At 41.1% G+C, this 18,583-nt stretch overlaps 1 protein-coding gene across 7 annotated transcripts in view; it reads left to right on the forward strand.

Annotated features, from left to right (window-relative positions):
* The window catches only part of bbs9 (Bardet-Biedl syndrome 9), a 562,903-nt gene that overhangs the window by 63,825 nt on the left and 480,495 nt on the right, over positions 1-18,583 (forward strand). For all 7 annotated transcript variants that reach the window (XR_009643699.1, XM_060822953.1, XM_060822956.1 and 4 more), the window contains exon 8: positions 16,883-17,066. Coding sequence is in view for 6 of the 7 variants with exons in the window: in XM_060822953.1 (XP_060678936.1) it covers positions 16,883-17,066 (184 nt within the window). In the remaining variant the exon portion in view is untranslated. The remainder of the gene's footprint in view (positions 1-16,882; positions 17,067-18,583) is intronic.

Consider the following 18,583-nt stretch of genomic DNA (forward strand, 5'->3'; position numbering starts at 1 on the left):
GAAGGAGGAAACATTTAAAAGGGACATAAGGTGCAACTTTTTCACGCAGAGGGCGGCGTGTGTACGGAATGAGCTGCTAGAGGAAGTGGTGGAGGCTGGTACAATTATACCATTTAAAGGGCACCTGGATATGCATGTGAATAGGGAAGGGTTTAGAGGGATATGGGCCAAGTGCTGGCAAATAGGACTAGATTAGTTTAGGAACTCTGGTTGGCATAGACGAGTTGGACTGGTGGGTCTGTTTCCAAGCTGTACATCTCTATGAGCTGAAAATGTGTTGCTGGAAAAGCGTAGCAGGTCAGGCTGCATCCAAAGAACAGGAAATTCGACATTTCGGACACAAGCCCTTCATCAGGAATCCTTCATTAGCTCTGATCTCCAGCATCTGCAGACCTAACTTTTTCCTGTACATCTCTATGACTCTAATAGTTCACCTGTCCCTACTGTATATCACGGTAGATATGTTAAACCTGGCTACTGTACCTACAGAATGTAATATGGACTTTCTGATCTTTGTCTTATATCTTCCGAACTCTAAATCTTACTTTATTGAATTCTTGGGCGAACAGAAGATTTACAACTAGGCATGATGATACAGGGCAGTTCTCCTATAACCTGCATTTTGTAACGCGATTTGTGCATTGTGGATTTTTTTTATTAAAGCAAAATCCCGTTGATTATTGCATGATTTCATCTCCTGTAATACCAGCCAGCTGTGATTTATTCTGCTAGCTCATCTATTGCAACAGGTTGTCATCTGTGTGTGTTTTCTTTTGCTTCTATCTGCAACTAAGTTAGTTTTGTTCGCTTTCATCAGTGAGAAAAACGACGTGAGGGCCTTGAGCCTGTTCCCAGTGCTAACAGTTTAATCATTTCGTTGTAATACCACACCCCTCTCCATCAACTTGACAAAGAACCCCATCCCAGATCAACTCCCACAGCTCTCAAAGGAAGCAAACATTGGAATACTTTGATGGAATACTTACTGGGCTCATGCATGAAGTGTTTGGGGGGGGGGGGGGGGGGTCGGGGAGCGTAAGGAGTGGGAAGAAAGTGAGAGAGAGCGATAGGGAGCAAAAGAAAGTGCAAATGCAAAGATGTCCAGCAAGTGTTGGAGAGTAATCAAGGCCTTTTGTTCAGCGGAGACTCAGCTGCTGGCTATCTGAAGCTTCAACACATGGTGACTTTACAAGAGATGGTGTATGTATGTGGAAGGAGGTGAAGTGTGAAACTAAGGATGGACCAGTGATGACCCTCATCTCTCACCACCCCATCCATCCCCAAGTTATGCCTGATCCAAGTTCACCCAGTCTCAGTTTGAAAGCGGGGGGAGCAGGATCTGAGAGTCTCGGCCCCTCATTTTCTCTCTGAAATCTGAGACCCATCAAAACCTCCAGTTGTTCAGAACATCCCAGCCCTTTAGCCACCCCCTCAAAAAAAAGAGATTTTACTCATGCCAAAAAAAACCTTACTGCTTTTTTTTTCTCTTTGGAAAAGATTTTGGGAATAAATTTGCTGGGGAGAAATTGCATTGTTGTGAATGTCTTTATTCACATAATGAAGTGACTTCTTAGCTGGAATTGGAAGTTAGAAGCCGCGATACCATTTAAATAGTATTAAGTTCATCAGCCAGGCCAGCGGCAGCAAACTTCAGATGGGACGTTATTTAATTTAGAAACCCATTGAAGTGTTAAATTTACGATAGCATTCCATTGAATAATGTGATTTTAGAAAATTACTTAGATTATGCTATGGTTTGTGTTACGCTAACTACTATTTTTGTTTTGATATTTACGATATTTTTGTGGTTCGCCCCCTAACCCTGTTTTTCCCACAGGCCCTATTATTTCAATTGCGCGATTTTATATGACATAGTAATTGCGTTCCTGTGTCATGCTATGTTATAGGAGAGCAACCTTTAATAAAAGTAAAATATTGCAATATGATCTGTACTACACAGAATTTGTATTCTTTATCTGTAACTTTGGCATCCTTTAATAGTAGCTTTAATCTTTGTAAGGAAGGACGAGTAAATTTCCACTTAATCCTCTTTGAATCAGTGAGACACGCATCTCCAGAGGTCAGTTACATTTTTAGAACCTCTTAATGAGAAACCCGGTTTTTACAATGGAATACTGTCTGGATACTATGCATTGCAATTGCAAGTTCATTGCTTTCTGAAATACAAATGCCATAATACAATAAGCTTCAATCTGCAACTTGAGAGGGAGAGGGTACAATCGGAAGTGACAATATTTCTGATGAATAAAGGGAACTATGGAGCTATGAGGGAGGAGCTGGCCAAAGTTCAATGGTGCAATACCTTAGCAGGGATGACAGTGGAGGAACAATGGCGGATATTTCTGTCTATAATGCAGAAGTTGCAGGATCAGTTCATTGCTAAAAGGAAGAAAGATCCCAGGAGAAGGCATGGGCGGCCGTGGCTGACGAGGGAAGTTAAGAAACATATAAAGTTAAAAGAGAAAAAGTATAACATAGCAAAGATAAGTGGGAAAACTGAGAACTAGGAAGCTTTTAAAGAACACCAGAGGATTACTAAGAAGGAAATAAGCAGAGAAAAAATGAGGTACGAAGGTAAACTGGCCAATTATATAAAGGAGGATAGTAAAAGTTTTTTTAGGTATGTGAAAGGCAGAAAAATGGTTAAGTCTAAAATTGGGCCCTTGAAGACAGAAACAGGGGAATATATTACAGGGAACAAAGAAATGGCAGAAGAATTGAATTGGTACTTCAGATCTGTGTTCACTGGGGAAGACACAAGCAATCTCCCTGAGGTAACAGTGGCTGAAGGACCTGAACTGAAGGGAATTTTTATTTGCCAGGAATTGGTGTTGGAGAGACTGTTAGGCCTGAAGGTTGATATGTCCCCGGGGCCTGATGGTCTACATCTCAGGGTACTGAAGGAGTTGGCTCGAGAAATCGTGGATGCGTTGGTGATTATTTTCCAGAGTTTGATAGATTCGGGATCAGTTCCTGCGGATTGGAGAGTGGCTAATGTTATACCACTTTTTAAGAAAGGTGGGAGAGAGAAAGCAGGAAATTATAGACCAGTTAGTCTGACCTCAGTGGTGGGAAAGATGCTGGAGTCTATTATAAAGGATGAAATTGTGACAATCTGGATAGGTCAGAGTCAGCATGGATTTATGAAGGGGAAATCATGCTTGACTAATCTTCTGGAATCTTTTGAGGATGTAACTCTGAAGATGGATGAGGGAGATCCAGTAGATGTAGTGTACCTGGACTTTCAGAAAGCTTTTGATAAAGTCCCATATAGGAGGTTAGTGAGCAAAATGAGGGTGCATGGTATTGGGGGCAAAGTACTAACTTGGATTGAAAGTTGGTTGGCTGATAGGAAACAAAGAATAGTGATAAACGGCTCCATTTTGGAATGGCAGGCAGTGACCAGTGGGGTATCGCAGGGATCAGTACTGGGACCACAGCTTTTTACAATATTTGTTAATTATATAGAAGATGGTATTAGTAATAACATTAGCAAATTTGCTGATGATACTAAGCTGGGTGAAATGTGATGAGGATGTTAGGAGATTACAGGGTGACCTGGACAAGTTAGATGAGTGGTGAGATGCATATCAGATGCAGTTTAATTTGGATAAATGTATGGTTATCCACTTTGGTGGCAAGAACAGGAAGGCAGATTACTACCTAAATGGAATCAATTTAGGTAAAGGGGCAGTACTGAGAGATCTGGGTGTTCTTGTACACCTGTCAATGAAGATAAGCATGCAGGTACAGCAGGTAGTGAAGAAGGGTAATAGCATGCTGGCCTTCATAACAAGAGGGATTGAGTATAGAAGCAAAGAGGTTCTTCTGCAGCTGTACAGGGCCCTGGTGAGACCACACCTGGAGTACTGTGTGCAGTTCTGGTCTCCAAATTTGAGGAAAGTCATTCTGGCTATTGAGGGAGTGCAGCGTAGGTTCACGAGGGCAATTCCTGAAATGGCGGGATTACCTTACACTGAAAGATGGAGCGACTGGGCTAGTATACCCTTGAGTTTAGAAGACTGAGAGGAGATATGGTTGAGACATATAAGATTATTAAAAGATTAGACACTCTGGCAGCAGGAAACATGTTTCCGCTGATGGGTGAGTGCCGAACCAGAGGACACAGCTTAAAAATACGGGGAAGACCATTTAGGACAAAGATGAGGAGAAACTTCTTCACCCAGAGAGCGGTGGGTGTATGGAATGCTCTGCCCCAGAGGACAATGGAAGCCCAGTCTCTGGATTCATTTAAGAAAGAGTTGGGGAGGGCTCTCAAGGATTGTGGAATCAAGGGTTATGGAGATAAGGCAGGAACAGGATATTGATTAAGGATGATCAGCCATGATCATATTGAATGGTGGTGCAGGCTCGAAGGGCAGAATGGCCTACTCCACCTATTTCTATTGTCTATTGTCTATTGTCTTATCGTCTTATCATTCTCCATGTCTAAATGCATTTTTGCTGTTTTCATCAAAGACTTAGTGATAAATGTATGTCACTCTTGGATAGCATTGGTGTTTGTGAAATGACACAGTCCTCCTGTTTCACAGGGTGAATTACTTCCTTTAAGGTTGGTTGAATTATCAACCCTGCATTGAAAAAGCTTTCATATTATTTGCCACCACTTTTGTCTGCTTTCTTTTAAAAAAAGTTCAGCTCCACATAATGTTGAAGTGCAGCACAATTGAATAAGTCAAGTAGTAAGATATGTATGCAAGCTTGAATTTTTAGCTACTAATATAATATTTTCTTGCTGTTTCCTTACCATACCTTCAGAATTTCATGAGTTACTTCAATCACTTAATTTTTGACAGTGATATTTAAAGTATCTAATGATTCCCTATAGATTTCTGGGATTCACTCATTGGCTGACACTGCAGTCCTGGACCTTTCCTTGAATCAGAAATCCATACAAAACAACACTATATGTGTGCCAAACAGCATAAGTAGCAACTGGCAAAGCTAAACAATTCCCCAACCAATAGGTCAGATCTGGGCTCTGTAGTTCTGCCACATCCAGTCATGAATGGTGGTGGATAGTCAAACTTGTGGAAGAGACTGCTTCACAAATATCCCCATCCTCAATGATTGGAGAACCCAGCACAACAGGGCAAAAGAAAAGGCTGAGGGATTTGCAGCAATTTTCAAACAGAAGAGCTGAGTAAATGATCCTAGGGGCCTCCTCCACTAACATCACAGATGCTGGTTTTCAGTCAAAACAATTCACTCCACATGATATCAAGAAAAAGTTCATGATTTGGAGATGCTGGTGTTGGACTGGGGTGTACAAAGTTAAAAATCACACAACACCAGATTATAGTCCAACAGGTTTAATCGGAAGTACACTAGCTTTCGGAGCAACGCTCCTTCATCAGGTTATAGTGGAGGGCTCAATCCTAACACACAGAATTTATAGCAAACATTTACAGTGTGATGTAACAAATTATACATTGAAAAATTGATTGTTAAGCCTTTCATCTGTTAGAATATAGTGATAGTTTCACTTCTTTCATGTATAAGTCACAAAACCTTTTTTATTAAAAAGGTGCATCCTCGGGTTAGCTGTTAACAATGGTGATAGCTAGACAATATGTTGAAGGTGTTGGCCCCCTGTATTCTCTGTCTACACCATGATGTTTAGATTGATTCTAATCTAAAAAGTGAGACAACGGAGTTTTACATAAATTCATGCAGTTTTTGAGCTCAGAGTTCTACACGAATGCATGCTGTTTTTGAGCAAAGTACAATGTATCCCTGCAAGTACAAATTCACCCCACAAAATATATGTGTGCATGTGTGTGTGTGTCTGTCTGGGGTTGGGGGTTGTGAGTGTGAGAAAGTCTCTGTGTGTGTGTGTGTGTTTTGTGAGTGCAGAGTGTCTTAAGTTTGTGAGGGGGTGCATGTGTGAGTGTGGGAGTGTGTGTGTCTGAAAGGATGTGTGTGGGTGTCTGTGTGTGCGTCTGTGTGTATGTGTGAGTGTGGGAGTGTGTGTGTCTGAAAGGGTGTGTGTGGGTGTCTGTGTGTGCGTCTGTGTGTATGTGTGTCTGTGTGTATGTGTGTATAGGAGTGCCTGTGTGTGTGTGAGAGAGTGTGTGTGTGTAGGAGTACCTGTGTGTGTGTGTATAGTTCAACGGTGGTCACCTGTAATGTGACATGAACCCAAGGTCCCCGTTGAGGCCCTCCCTATGGGTACCGAACTTAGCTATCAGCCTCTGCTTGGCCACTTTTCTCTGCTGCCTGTCCCAAAGTCCACCTTGGAGGATGATCACCCGAAGGCCCGAGGCAGAATGTCCTGGACCACTGAAGTGTTCCCCAACTGGGAGGGAGCCCGCCTGTCTGTTGATTGTTGTGCAGTGCCCATTCATCCATTGTCGTAGCCTTTGCTCGGTTTCCCCAATGTACCATGCCTCTGGGCATCCTTGCCTGCAACGTATAAGATAGACAACGTTGGCTGAGTCACGTGAATACCTGCCATGTACAAGGTGGGAGGTGTCCCCACGCGTAATGGTGGTATCTGACATGTCTTGCAGTGTCTCCCGTGACAGGGTTGTCCTGAGAGCCGGGCAGCTTGCTACGAACAACGATCTGTTTGAGGTTTGGCAGTTGTTTAAAGGCAAGTAATGGAGGTGTGGGGAAGGTCTTGGTGAGTTGCTCATCCTCATTGATAATGTGTTGCAGGTCACGAAGAACATGGCGTAATTTTTCAGCTCCTGGGGAATACTGAACAACGAAGGGTACCCTGTCGGTTGCAATACGTGTCTGTCTCCTGAGGAGATCATTACAGTTCCTTGCTGTGGCACGTTGAAACTGGCGGTCGATGAGTTGAACATCGTACTCCATTCTTGTGGGAGTGTGTGTGTCTGTAAGGGTGTGTGTGGGTGTCCGTGTGTATGTGTGTATAAGAGTGCCTGTGTGTGTGTGAGTGTGTGTGTGTGTAGGAGTATCTGTGTGTGTGTATAGTGCATATATAGTGTATCTGTGTGTATAGTGTATACGATGCTCAACTCATCGACTGCCAGTTCCGACGAGCCACAGCAAGGAACCGTAATGACCTCCTCAGGAGACAGACACGTGCTGCAACCGACAGGGTACCTTTCGTTGTTCAGTATTTCCCAAAAGTGAAACTATCACTGTATTCTAACAGATGAAAGGCTTAACAGACAACCAATTTTTCAATGTAAAATTTCAGTTACATCACACTGTAAATTTTTGCTATAAATTCTGTGTTAGGATTGAGCCCTCCACTATCACCTGATGAAGGAGCGTCGCTCCGAAAGCTAGTGTGCCTCCAATTAAATCTGTTGGACTATAACCTGGTGTTGTGTGATTTTTAACTAAAGAAATAGTTCGAGGTACTAGATACTGTAAGGGCCCTACAGGCCCTGACAGCATTTTGGCAATAGTACTAAAGACCTGTGCTTCAGAACTTGCTGCATGCTTAGTCACAAACAAAACAAGAAATTGCTAGTAAAGCTCAGCAGGACTGACAGCATCTGTGGAGACAAATCAGAGTTAACGTTTTGGGTCGAGTAACCCTGAGCTGAGCTGTTCCAATATAGCTACAACAGTGGCATTTCCCAGACAAGATTGAAAATTCCCCAGATATGTCCTGGACACAAAAGGCAGAACAAATGAAACCTAGCCAGTTATCTTCCTATCAGTCTATTCTCTATTATCAATAAACATAGAACATAGCGCAGTATAGGCCCTTCCACCCTCAATGTTAAGTGTTAGAAGGTATTATTAACAGTACTATCAAGCATTCCTGCTCAGCAATAACCTGCTTACTAATGCTCAGTTTGTGATCTGCCAAGGCCACTCAACTCCTGACCTCATTACAGCCTTGGTTCAAACATCGACATAAGAGCTGAATTCTAGTGGTGAGGTAAGAGTGACTATACTTGACATCAAAGACATATTTGACCAAGTGTAGCATCAAGGAACCAGAGTCAATCAGAATCAGGACATTTCTCTCCTGGTTGGCATCATGCCTGGCTCGAAGGAAAATGGTTGTGATTGCTGGAGGTCACTTGTTTCAGCTCCAGGACACCTCCACAGGAGTTCCTCAGAGTAGTGTCCTAGGCCAAACCATCTTCAGTTGCTTAATTAATGACCTTCCCTCCATCATAAGGTGAGAAGAGGGGATATTTGCCAATGATTGCAAAATGTTCAGCACCATTCATGAATTCATGATTCCTTACAGTTGAAGCGGTCTACATCCTATCTAGTTTCTTCACTGTCACTGGGTTGAAATCCCATAATTCCATAACTCAGGGCTTTGTTGATCAACCTACATTATGTGGACTGCAAGGGTTCAAGAAGGCAGCTCACCACCATCTTCTCAAGGGCAACTAGAGATAGGCAATAAAATGCTGGCCAGCCATTCACTCCACGAATGAATAAAAAAAAATCAAATGCAGCAAAATCTGGGCAACATCCATGAATTGGCTGAAAGTGACAAGTAACATACGCATCACACAAATGACAGGCCATCTCAACAATCTCCAATAAATGACAGTCTAACCACCCACCCTTGGCATGAAATGCTGTCACCATCACTGAATCCCGCACAGTCAAAATCCTCAGGGTGGCACAGTGGTTCAGTGGTTAGCACTGCTGTCTTACAGTACCAGACACCTAGGTTCTTAGGGCACCTGTCTTTATGGAGTTTGCATGTTCTCCATGTGTCTGTGTGGGTTTCTGCTAGATGCTCTGGTTATCTCCTAAAGTCTAAAGATGTGCACGTTAGGTGTATTGGCTATGCTAAATTACCCACAGTGTTCAGGCATGTGAAGGTTAGGTGCATAAGCCATGGGGAATGCAGGGAAAGACTAGATGGATGGGATGTTCTTTGGAGGGTAGGTATGGACTTGTTAGGCTGAATGGCCTGTTTCCACATTGTAGGGACACTATGTAAAACTATACTATGCATCTTCTTAGTTGGAGAAATTATGTGAATTCACATCCCCACTTCATTCTTATACTGCTTGTATGGCCCCAATTTTGAAAGCACCGGTAGAGAATCATTATTTTTGATCTGGCATTCCTGATTCCATAGTTTAATTTTGAAAACCACTGGAAGCATTGTTTCAGATAGGAACAGAGATTACCTTCCACCTGAAGAGGTTGAGGGAAATCCTGTGCTACCATTGTTTAAAAATTATTTTGTGGAATGTGGATGTTGCTGACAAGGCTAACATTTATTGTCCAGCCATAAATATCAAGGTAGCAATTAAGAGTCAACAATGTTGCTGTCGGTCTGAAATCTCAGGTAAGCCAGATCAGGTAAGAATGGCAGCTTTCCTTCTCTAGAGGGACAGTAGTAGCCAAATTCCTACATGGTCAAATTCTGTGCCAACTCCATTTACAAGTTTGCAGATGACACCGCTGTTGTAGGTTGAGTCTCAAACAATAACGAGACAGAGTACAGGAAAGAGATTGAGTGCTGAGCAGCATGTTGTGTCAGTTTACAATCTCTCCGTGAACATCAGCAAATGAGCTGATCATGGACTTCAGAAAGTGGAGTGGAGGGTACCCACAGTGCTGAGCTGAAGATAATTGAGTGTGTAAAGTTCCTGGGGGTGACCACTAGCAATTTGTCCTGGTCCACCCATCTTGTCACTACAGTCAAGAAAGCACAATAATGCCTTCACTTCCTCAGGAGCGAAGGAAATACAGCATGTCTATAAGAACTCTTACAAATTTTTATAGATGTACCATAGAAAGTATTCTATCTGGATGCATCACTGCTGTTCCCAAGAAACTACAGAAAGTTGCAAACTCAGTTCAGTCCATCATGCAAACCAGCCTCCCATCCATTGACCTCATTGATAGTTCCCGCTGCATCGGGAAAGCAACCAACATAATCAAAGACCCCTCCCACTCTCTTCCATTGGGCAGAAGATACAAAAATTTGAATACATGTATGAACAGATTCATAGTTAAAAATCACACAACACCAGGTTATAGTCCAACAGGTTTAATTGGAAGCACTGGTTTTCGGAGCACTGCTTCCAATTAAATCTGTTGGACTATAACCTGGTGTTGTGTGATTTTTAATTTTGTACACCCCAGTCCAACACCGGCATCTCCAAATCAGAACAGATTCAAGAACAACTTCTTCCCTGCCGTTATCAGACTTTTAAATGGATCTCTTAAAGGTTAATGTTGATCTTTCTCTGCACCCTTTCAGCAGCTCTGTTCTGTTACCCTGATGCACTTATTTAATACGATCTGCCCAGAAAGCACATAAGACAATACTTTTCACTATACCTCAGGAAACAAATCAAATCAATATAGTGAACCAGATGCGTTTGACATCAACTGATATTAGTGGTCACCATTAGGCTAGTTAATATGTTAACTGTAGATATTTATTGAATTCACATTTTGCCAACTGCAATGGTGTGATTTGAACCCATGTGGGCAGAACATTAGCCTGGGGTTTTATATTATTACTCCTTGGATATATCTGCTACACTATGGTTTCTCCATAAACAACATTTTTCTGTTTAACAGAGAAATATTCAAGTTATGAATTAGCAGTAAAAGACATTCAGAGATTTACATGATTTTATTTTAAATCTATAGATTAACACATACACCAGTTTCTAGCTTTTCCTTCTTAATCTTTTTCATGTCCAGAAGCCCACACTCCATTGGGGAAAATTCAGCTCTTAACTTTATATTTTACAAACCCACCACCAATTTATCAAATCACCCAATTATCAAATGGCAACCACTGCCCACCTGGGCAGAAAAATCCACTTTTTCTTAAGAAACCCATAACAAAACCATCCATTTGATGACTTTAAACAGTAGATTACAGGCACCACCCTATAGAAGTAGTGCAACATAATGAAAATGAAGGAAGGGTAAGTAAAGAAGGAGAGCTTAATCAAAATGGAGTTGGAAGGAGTATAAAGTCTTTCAGCCCACAAGGTACAAAATCTGGCTTTTTCATGAAGATATAAGGTCTTAACATGTTTCTAATTAACCTGTTTGATGATATTAATACACACTTCTCAAGCAGGTGGGACTTGAATCTGCACTCTTGGCCTAGAGGTAGGGGCACTGCCATTGCACCACAAGAACTGCCAAGAATCCAGTCCTTCTTTTCACTATCGTATCTAAACCTGTTATGACACACCTTGGAAGCAGGTGGGTCTTGAATTCAGCAACCCAGAATTAGGGGCACCACCACGAAAACACTTGAAGCCCTTTTTTAAAAAAATACTCACTGCCAAATTATCCATTTGACAATCTAGACAATTAACATCCTGATTAACTTACTAGAGGCAAGTTGCAGCATGTCCTCGTTTGTAACCCAAAGGACTAGCCACACTACCATACATCAAGAGCACTTCTGAACTGACAGCCAGACTACTGCGACCACTAGGACTCATAACAGCACACAAACCAACAGCCACTCTCAGACAACAACTCACCAGAACGAAGAATCCGATACCCAGCATGAACAAAACCAATATAGTGTACAAAATCCCATGCAAGGACTGCACAAAACACTGCATAAGATAAACAGGAAGACAGCTAACGATCCGCATCCATGAACACCAACTAGCCACGAAACAACACGACCAGCTATCCTTAGTAGCTACACACGCAGATGACGAGCAACATGAATTCGACTGGGACAACACTACTATTATAGGACAAGCCAAACAGAGAACAGCCAGGGAGTTCCTAGAGGCATGGAACTCATCCACAGATTCAATCAATAAGCACATCGACCTGGACCCAATATACCGACCGCTGCAATGGACAGCTGGAACTGACAACCGGAAGCGGCAGATTCAAACCACTACAAATGCCAGAGGAAAAATCATAGGAAGCTCCCAAGCACTGAGGATGTCACCTAGACAGGGGACGAAACGTCTGCAACACAAATTCCCAGCTCGGCGAACAGAACCACAGCATCCAGCCGTTTTCTTAATTTAACCTATTTTTCGAATCAGCCTGTTCAGTGATGTCATTACACACCTCTGGAGCAGGTGGTACTTGAACCCAGGCAGGCTGGTCCAATGGTAGGGACTGTGCCACAAGAGGGCCCTTTTCAGTACTGTTTTTTAAACATAAATGCATCACCAAATGAACTGTGTTAAGAATCCAGGGCTGATTATTATTTTTATCAACTTGTTCAAGAATGTTATGCTACATCTCTAAAACAGATAGAATGTGAACCTGGATATTTTGGCTTAGAATTGGGATAATTTCTCTCATCAGCCTTTCCAGGGATGTTATGTTGCACTTCTGGAGCAGGAGGGACTTGAACTCAAGCCTCCTGGCAAAAGTAGGAACACTACCACTGGGATATCACTACTCCAGCACAGAAGTCCATTATAACCATCTGACTTCCAGAAGAGCAACTGGCTAGACCCTTTCCCTTCCCTCTTCTCTGTGGTCCTCATTCCTTTCTGCCAGCCACAATTGAGCATGACTCTCCTATTCTCTGAGACAGCGCGTTCAAAATCATAAGCTTTTCACTACACGTTATGGTAATATTAGAAAAAGTAAAACAAGGAAATCTTGCATTCATTAGCTCCTTTGCACAAGCAGACATCACAAGGCACTTTATAGCCAATTAAGTACTTTTGAAGTGTTGTAATCACTGTTGTAGTGTAGGTAACATAGCAGCCAACATGTACATAGCAAACTCATACAAACAGCAATGTGATAATGTCCAGATAATGTGTAGTTTTTTGGGATGTTGACTGTGGAATAGATATTGGGTAAAATACTGGGGAAAATTTATCTACTCATCTTCAAAATAGTGCCATTGAAATTTTACATCCACTCGAGCAGGCACGTGATTTGGAAGATGACACCACCAATAGAGCTGCACTGGAATATTAAACCAGGCTTGATTTTTGTGCTCAACCCCTGATATGGAATTAAATCTGGAACCTTGTGACTCAAGAGTGAAAGTATTACCAACTTTTGTGAGAAGATTTGTAGCTCAGGTGCTCGTTGTTGTGGTTCTGTTCGCCGAGCTGGGAATTTGTGTTGCAGACGTTGCGTCCCCTGTCTAGGTGACATCCTCAGTGCTTGGGAGCCTCCTGTGAAGCGCTTCTGCGATCTTTCCTCCGGAAGCGGCAGAGACAAACCACTACAAATGCCGGAGGAAAGATCACAGAAGCGCTTCACAGGAAGCTCCCAAGCACTGAGGATGTCACCTAGACAGGGGACGAAACGTCTGCAACACAAATTCCCAGCTCGGCGAACAGAACCACAACAGTCTTACCAACTGGTCCATGGCTGACAACATAGACATTTTTATCATCCTTTCAGCTGTGTTACAACACACTTCCGGAACAGGTGGGATTTGAATTATGGACATGCCACTGCACTACAATAGTACCTTGTGGCTGACAATATATCGATGTTATGGTTTTGGCCTGCATGAAATAGATTAACACTTGGTTTACTTTATGGTATACCACTGACAAACAAATACTAGTATGCATTTCTTAGCAACTTGAATTAGAAACAGTTAACCAGGGTAATTGGATTCCACATAGAATACAATCTAAATGATCAAAATAAAAATCAACCAAACAAGCCTACTCCTTTAAACAAATGCCTAACAGTACTTTAATGAATTTTGAAAAGATTTGTAGCTCAGGAGGATTTGTAGTTCTGGATGTAGGTTTGCTTGCTGAACTGGAAGATTCATTTCCAGATGTTTCATCACCCTACTCGGTAACATCTTCAGTGGGCCTCTAGGTGAAGCACTGCTGATAATTCCTGCTTTCTATTTATTTGTTTGGGTTTCTTTGGGTAGGTGATGTCATTTATTGTGGTGATGTCATTTCCTGTGGTGGAGTCATTACCTGTTCTTTTTCTTGGGGGTGGTAGATGGGGTATAACTCGATGTGTTTGTTGATAGAATGTTGGTGGAATGCCATGCTTCTAGGAATTCTTGTGTGTGTCTCTGTTTGGCTTGTCCTAGGATAGATGTGTTGGCCCAGTCGAAGTAGTGTCTTTCCTTATCTGTATGTATGGATACTAGTGAGAAACATGACCCAGTAGGGTGATGAAACGTCTGGAAATGAACCTACCAGCTCAGCGAGCAAGCTTACATCCAGTACTTAAATATAGGCTTTTATAGATCAGGGGGAAGTATTCCAAGTAAAGGAATAAAAATTAGTACTGTGTGCAACAGAGAAAACATTGGATTATAGTTCATAACTTCCAATGACAGCGTTAGAAATGCGAGTCCAATTTAGAGTAAAACAGAACAATTTCAGAGATTACTTAGAGCAGGTGATGCCCATTGTGCAACAAGACCTGAATTTGAGTCCCACCCAGTCCAGAGATGTGTTATAGCACTTCTGAACAGGTTAATCAAAAATAAATAAAAGTAGACTGGCAGTTTATAGAAAGCCTTCACCCCACAGCCTGAGCAGTCTCATGGCTGCAAGTCCTTCTGCTGAGTGCAGAGGAGTTTCCTGTATAAACTGCTGCTCCATACCAATCATCTCTGATCCTTTATCTGCTGTCTAGGCATGCCTTGGTATTATATTTTACCACTTGGCAGTGGGAGATCCTCAGTGGAGAGCTCCCTGTGCAAGGGTCATGTGGCTTTCCATCGGCGATCTGGGTGGAAGATTTTGAACATAGCAGTCTCGTATAATTGTAGGTCAAGGTGGTTCATAGATTCCAAGCCTTCTGTTTGTTTTGTGATATTATGGAGTCCATGGACCATGTATATATTGATTGTCAGTGATTGCATCCCTTTTTTAGTGACTTGCAAAACCTTTTATTGTTCGTTGGTTATATTTCAGCCTCACTCTCCTGAATCTTTGGGCACCCAATTTGGAGGGCGCAGGCAAATCGGAGGAGCTCCTTGGCAATCTGCTCCTGGGCCTGACCAAAGTGGCCATCAATAGGTCCAGCCAGCAGACTGTCCTCTTCTGCAGTTATGATCACAATCGGGTGGCTCTGAAAATAGAGTATATGGTGACCACCAGTACCTTCAAAACTTTTAGAGGTGGCCATCATGAGGGTATTGGAATCCCCAATTTCCATATCCATCTCCATTTTAATTTAGTTCCCTTCTCTTTTACTGCCCTCCCCTATATTTATTATTGTTGCACTAGCCCTGTTGAGCAGTGCTTGATAATTGTACTTTTAGTTTGTAACATAGGTGATTTGGTGGTGGTAAACAAAAATTCAGAGATTTATAGTAGCATCTGTGAACACAAAAAAAGAAAAAAAAATTATACTCTGGGCCAAAATACGTGGATTCAAGTCCCGCCTGCTCCAGAGATGTGTTATAACGTTCCTGAACAGGTTGCTAAAAAACACCTATATAAAGCAATAGTTATTTTGGCTAAAGTATTTGAAAAGGAAAAGATTGTTAGGGAGCTCTATGATTCTGGGGTTTTTGTCATTTCACAGGAGTGTTCCGAAAGTGCTATTGAATAAGAAGGAAAACTTGCATTTATAAAGGTCTTTTTATGAACATCAGATATCTCAAAGCACTTTACAACAAATGAAATACTTTTGAAGTTAATGTCTGTTGTGATGTAGGAAATGTGGCAGCCAAAATGTGCACAGCAAGATCCCACACAACCAGATGCTGTTCTCAGTTATGTTCATTGAGATATAAATATTGGCCTCAATACTTGGTTATAACCTGCCTGCTTTTTTTAAAAAGTTGTGTCATGGTGTCTTCTATATCCACCAAAGCATTGGCCTCGAGCAGACAGGGCATCTCTAATTGTGCAACACTAACAGATTGCTTTCCTGGATATTAAACTTTGCTCTTTGTGTTAAAACACTGGAGAGGGACTTGAACCTAGAAATTTGATACTGAGGTGAGTGCTACAAACTGAACCAGACCTGACATTCTATGCATACAACATATTTCTGTGATATCCCCACTTACTGAGCTGTCAGTGCTAACTATACTATGATGCCCTTTGCCAAACTGTTGATTTATATGAAACACTATATTGCAGCACAAGTTCGAACTATATGAGTAAATAAATATCTGATTGTCAAATTGCACCTTTTCAACATAACAACAGTTGTCTCAACTCTTGGGGTTTCTTTAATGGTTTTGTGAAGAGCACCAGCCTTTGACATGGCAAAAAAAATGGAAATTCCATTCCAATGTCAGTCAGTACTTGATTGTGACCAACTATTTCCGTTTGTTTAAAACCTTTCACCTAATGGCAGATGGATACTTGCAGTGGATATGTCGATTTGCTCTTTCCAAATATGGAATTTCAGAAAAAATAGTTAATGTATTTTAAGTTTTGTTTCTGTGATGTTAATGAACATCTGTCTTCTGATATATATGCAACATATGTTTGTATAAAACGTTAATAACTTTGCTTTAAGGTCACCTTTTAGTGGATGTTTGGTTAAATTTTTAGGTGTGCAGATGAGAAAGTTGCTATTGCAATAAGCATAGCTAACCCTTGAGGGTTTGTGTAACAATCTGAAGCTTTGTGAAATGAAAGCAAAATAGCAAGTCTAATGCTCTTATTTTAGATTTCCTACAGTGTGGAAACAGGCCCTTTGGCCCAACCAGTCCACACCGACCCTCTGAAGAGTAACCCACCCAGATCCATTTTCCCTCTGACTAATGCACGTAACACTATGGGCAATTTAGCATGGCCAATTCACCTGACCTGCACATCTCTGAATTGTGGGAGGAAACTGGAGCACCCAGAGGGAACCCATGCAGACACGGGGAGAATGTGCAAACTCCACACAGACAGTTGCCCAAGGCTGGAGTTGAACCTGGGACCCTGGTGCTGTGAGGCAGCAGTGCGAACCATTGTGCTGCCCAGATATTTTGACCAATTGTGTATCTTATTGTTTGCAGAGGGACTGGATGGTGAACATAGGTGAACAAGCATTAGACGTGTGTGTAGTGTCATTTAATCAAGCTACATCCTCAATATTAGTACTCGGTGAGAGAAATCTCTTCTGTTTCAAAGAAAATGGACAGCTTCGTTTCATGAAAAAGCTGGAATACAATCCAAGCTGCTTCTTACCTTACACCTCAGGTATGTAAACTTAAGGCAGTTATAGATAAATGCAAAAATGGAATACCATTCTCCTGACGGTTCATGATTTCATAGAAAATTATGATCCACATTCAGAAAATATTGTATGTAGCTTGAGTGTATCCCGGTGTCCCCTTTTCTGGCATTGTTTAAACAAAAATGTTAGTGCATTTTGTGGCATTATAATAACCTACCAAAAGGCTGATGTGATTGTTTTGATATGGTTATTATGTCTTATATCAGAACTTGACAGATTTGTTATTTGTAACTTAGGGGAGTTTGAAAACGGGTAAAATGCAAAGATTTTTTGCTAATATTCACGTCAGCAATTTTGGCTACAAATTGAATCTGAAGAAATAAGGTCCTTCCTCTTGAAGCTAAATTATTTAAAGAGAGTTATTTATAGTACATGGAAATCCTAAAAACATTAACTAACATTGTTTTGTAAATTAAGAATGAATTAAAATTGTACCATTACATTGTCACTGGTAACCTGATGCTGTCCCCTGTTGTTTGTAAGCATTGTTGGGATGCAAACTTCTTGGATGAAAATGTGTGATATTTACTTGTTATGTAAAATTATACAAAAGTATTTCTATAAATAATAGTTGACTTGTAATTTCACATTTGTGTTTACACAAATTTGTTGTTATGCGAAATTTTAATTCTACGGAGTGAGAAGCAATAGGTTTCATAACATTTTTATTTATAATCCAACACTTCAGTAAATGGAAGATGGCCAAATCCACAGAAATGACAACACAAAAGCAACATTTCTGTCCATTTAGTATACTTTGACGTGACCCTCTCTGAAAAATTAGTTCTAATCACATTTAACAGCTAAGTTCCTAATCGTTTAACTCATTTTCTTTCAATCAGCTTTCCAACTTGCACTTGACTGTTGATTAATTTTCTGCTCCAATTAACAGCCTTAGAAGTGAATTCCACAGATTCTAATTCTCTGGGGAAATATAAATGCTTTTTCCCTGTGTCCAAGATTTCTTCCATTTAATCTTTTACATAAGCGCCCTCATCTACCCAACGACTGGATATAGCCTTGTTCTACCTATCTTTTCCATCCCTTCGTAATTGAAAGCATTTACATTGTATCAGCCTGTAATATACTTAATGAGGAGCAGGAGTAGGTAATTCAGCCCCTCAAACCTATTTGGCCATTCTAGATTGTGGTCAATCATCTACTTCAAAGCTATTTTCCCACACAATCCCCATATCCCTTGGTGTCATTAATGTCCATAAATCTGTCAATGTCTGTCTTCAACATTCTCAATGTTTGAGCTTCTACAGGCCTCCAGAGTAGAAAATTACAAATATTCACCACCCTCTGATTGAAGAAAGATTGCCCTTGCCAAAATACAGGAGCACATGCATTCTTTGGTATCTCTCACAAATATGTTTAAATAAAAAGAGAAATACTTAACAAATATCTAAAACTGAATAATAAATAAAACTGTATTGTGTAAGAAAAAAGTGTTAAACTGATTAGGAGTTTTTCTTAA

Source organism: Hemiscyllium ocellatum, chromosome 4, assembly GCF_020745735.1.
Source record: "Hemiscyllium ocellatum isolate sHemOce1 chromosome 4, sHemOce1.pat.X.cur, whole genome shotgun sequence".
Lineage (NCBI taxonomy): Eukaryota > Metazoa > Chordata > Chondrichthyes > Orectolobiformes > Hemiscylliidae > Hemiscyllium > Hemiscyllium ocellatum.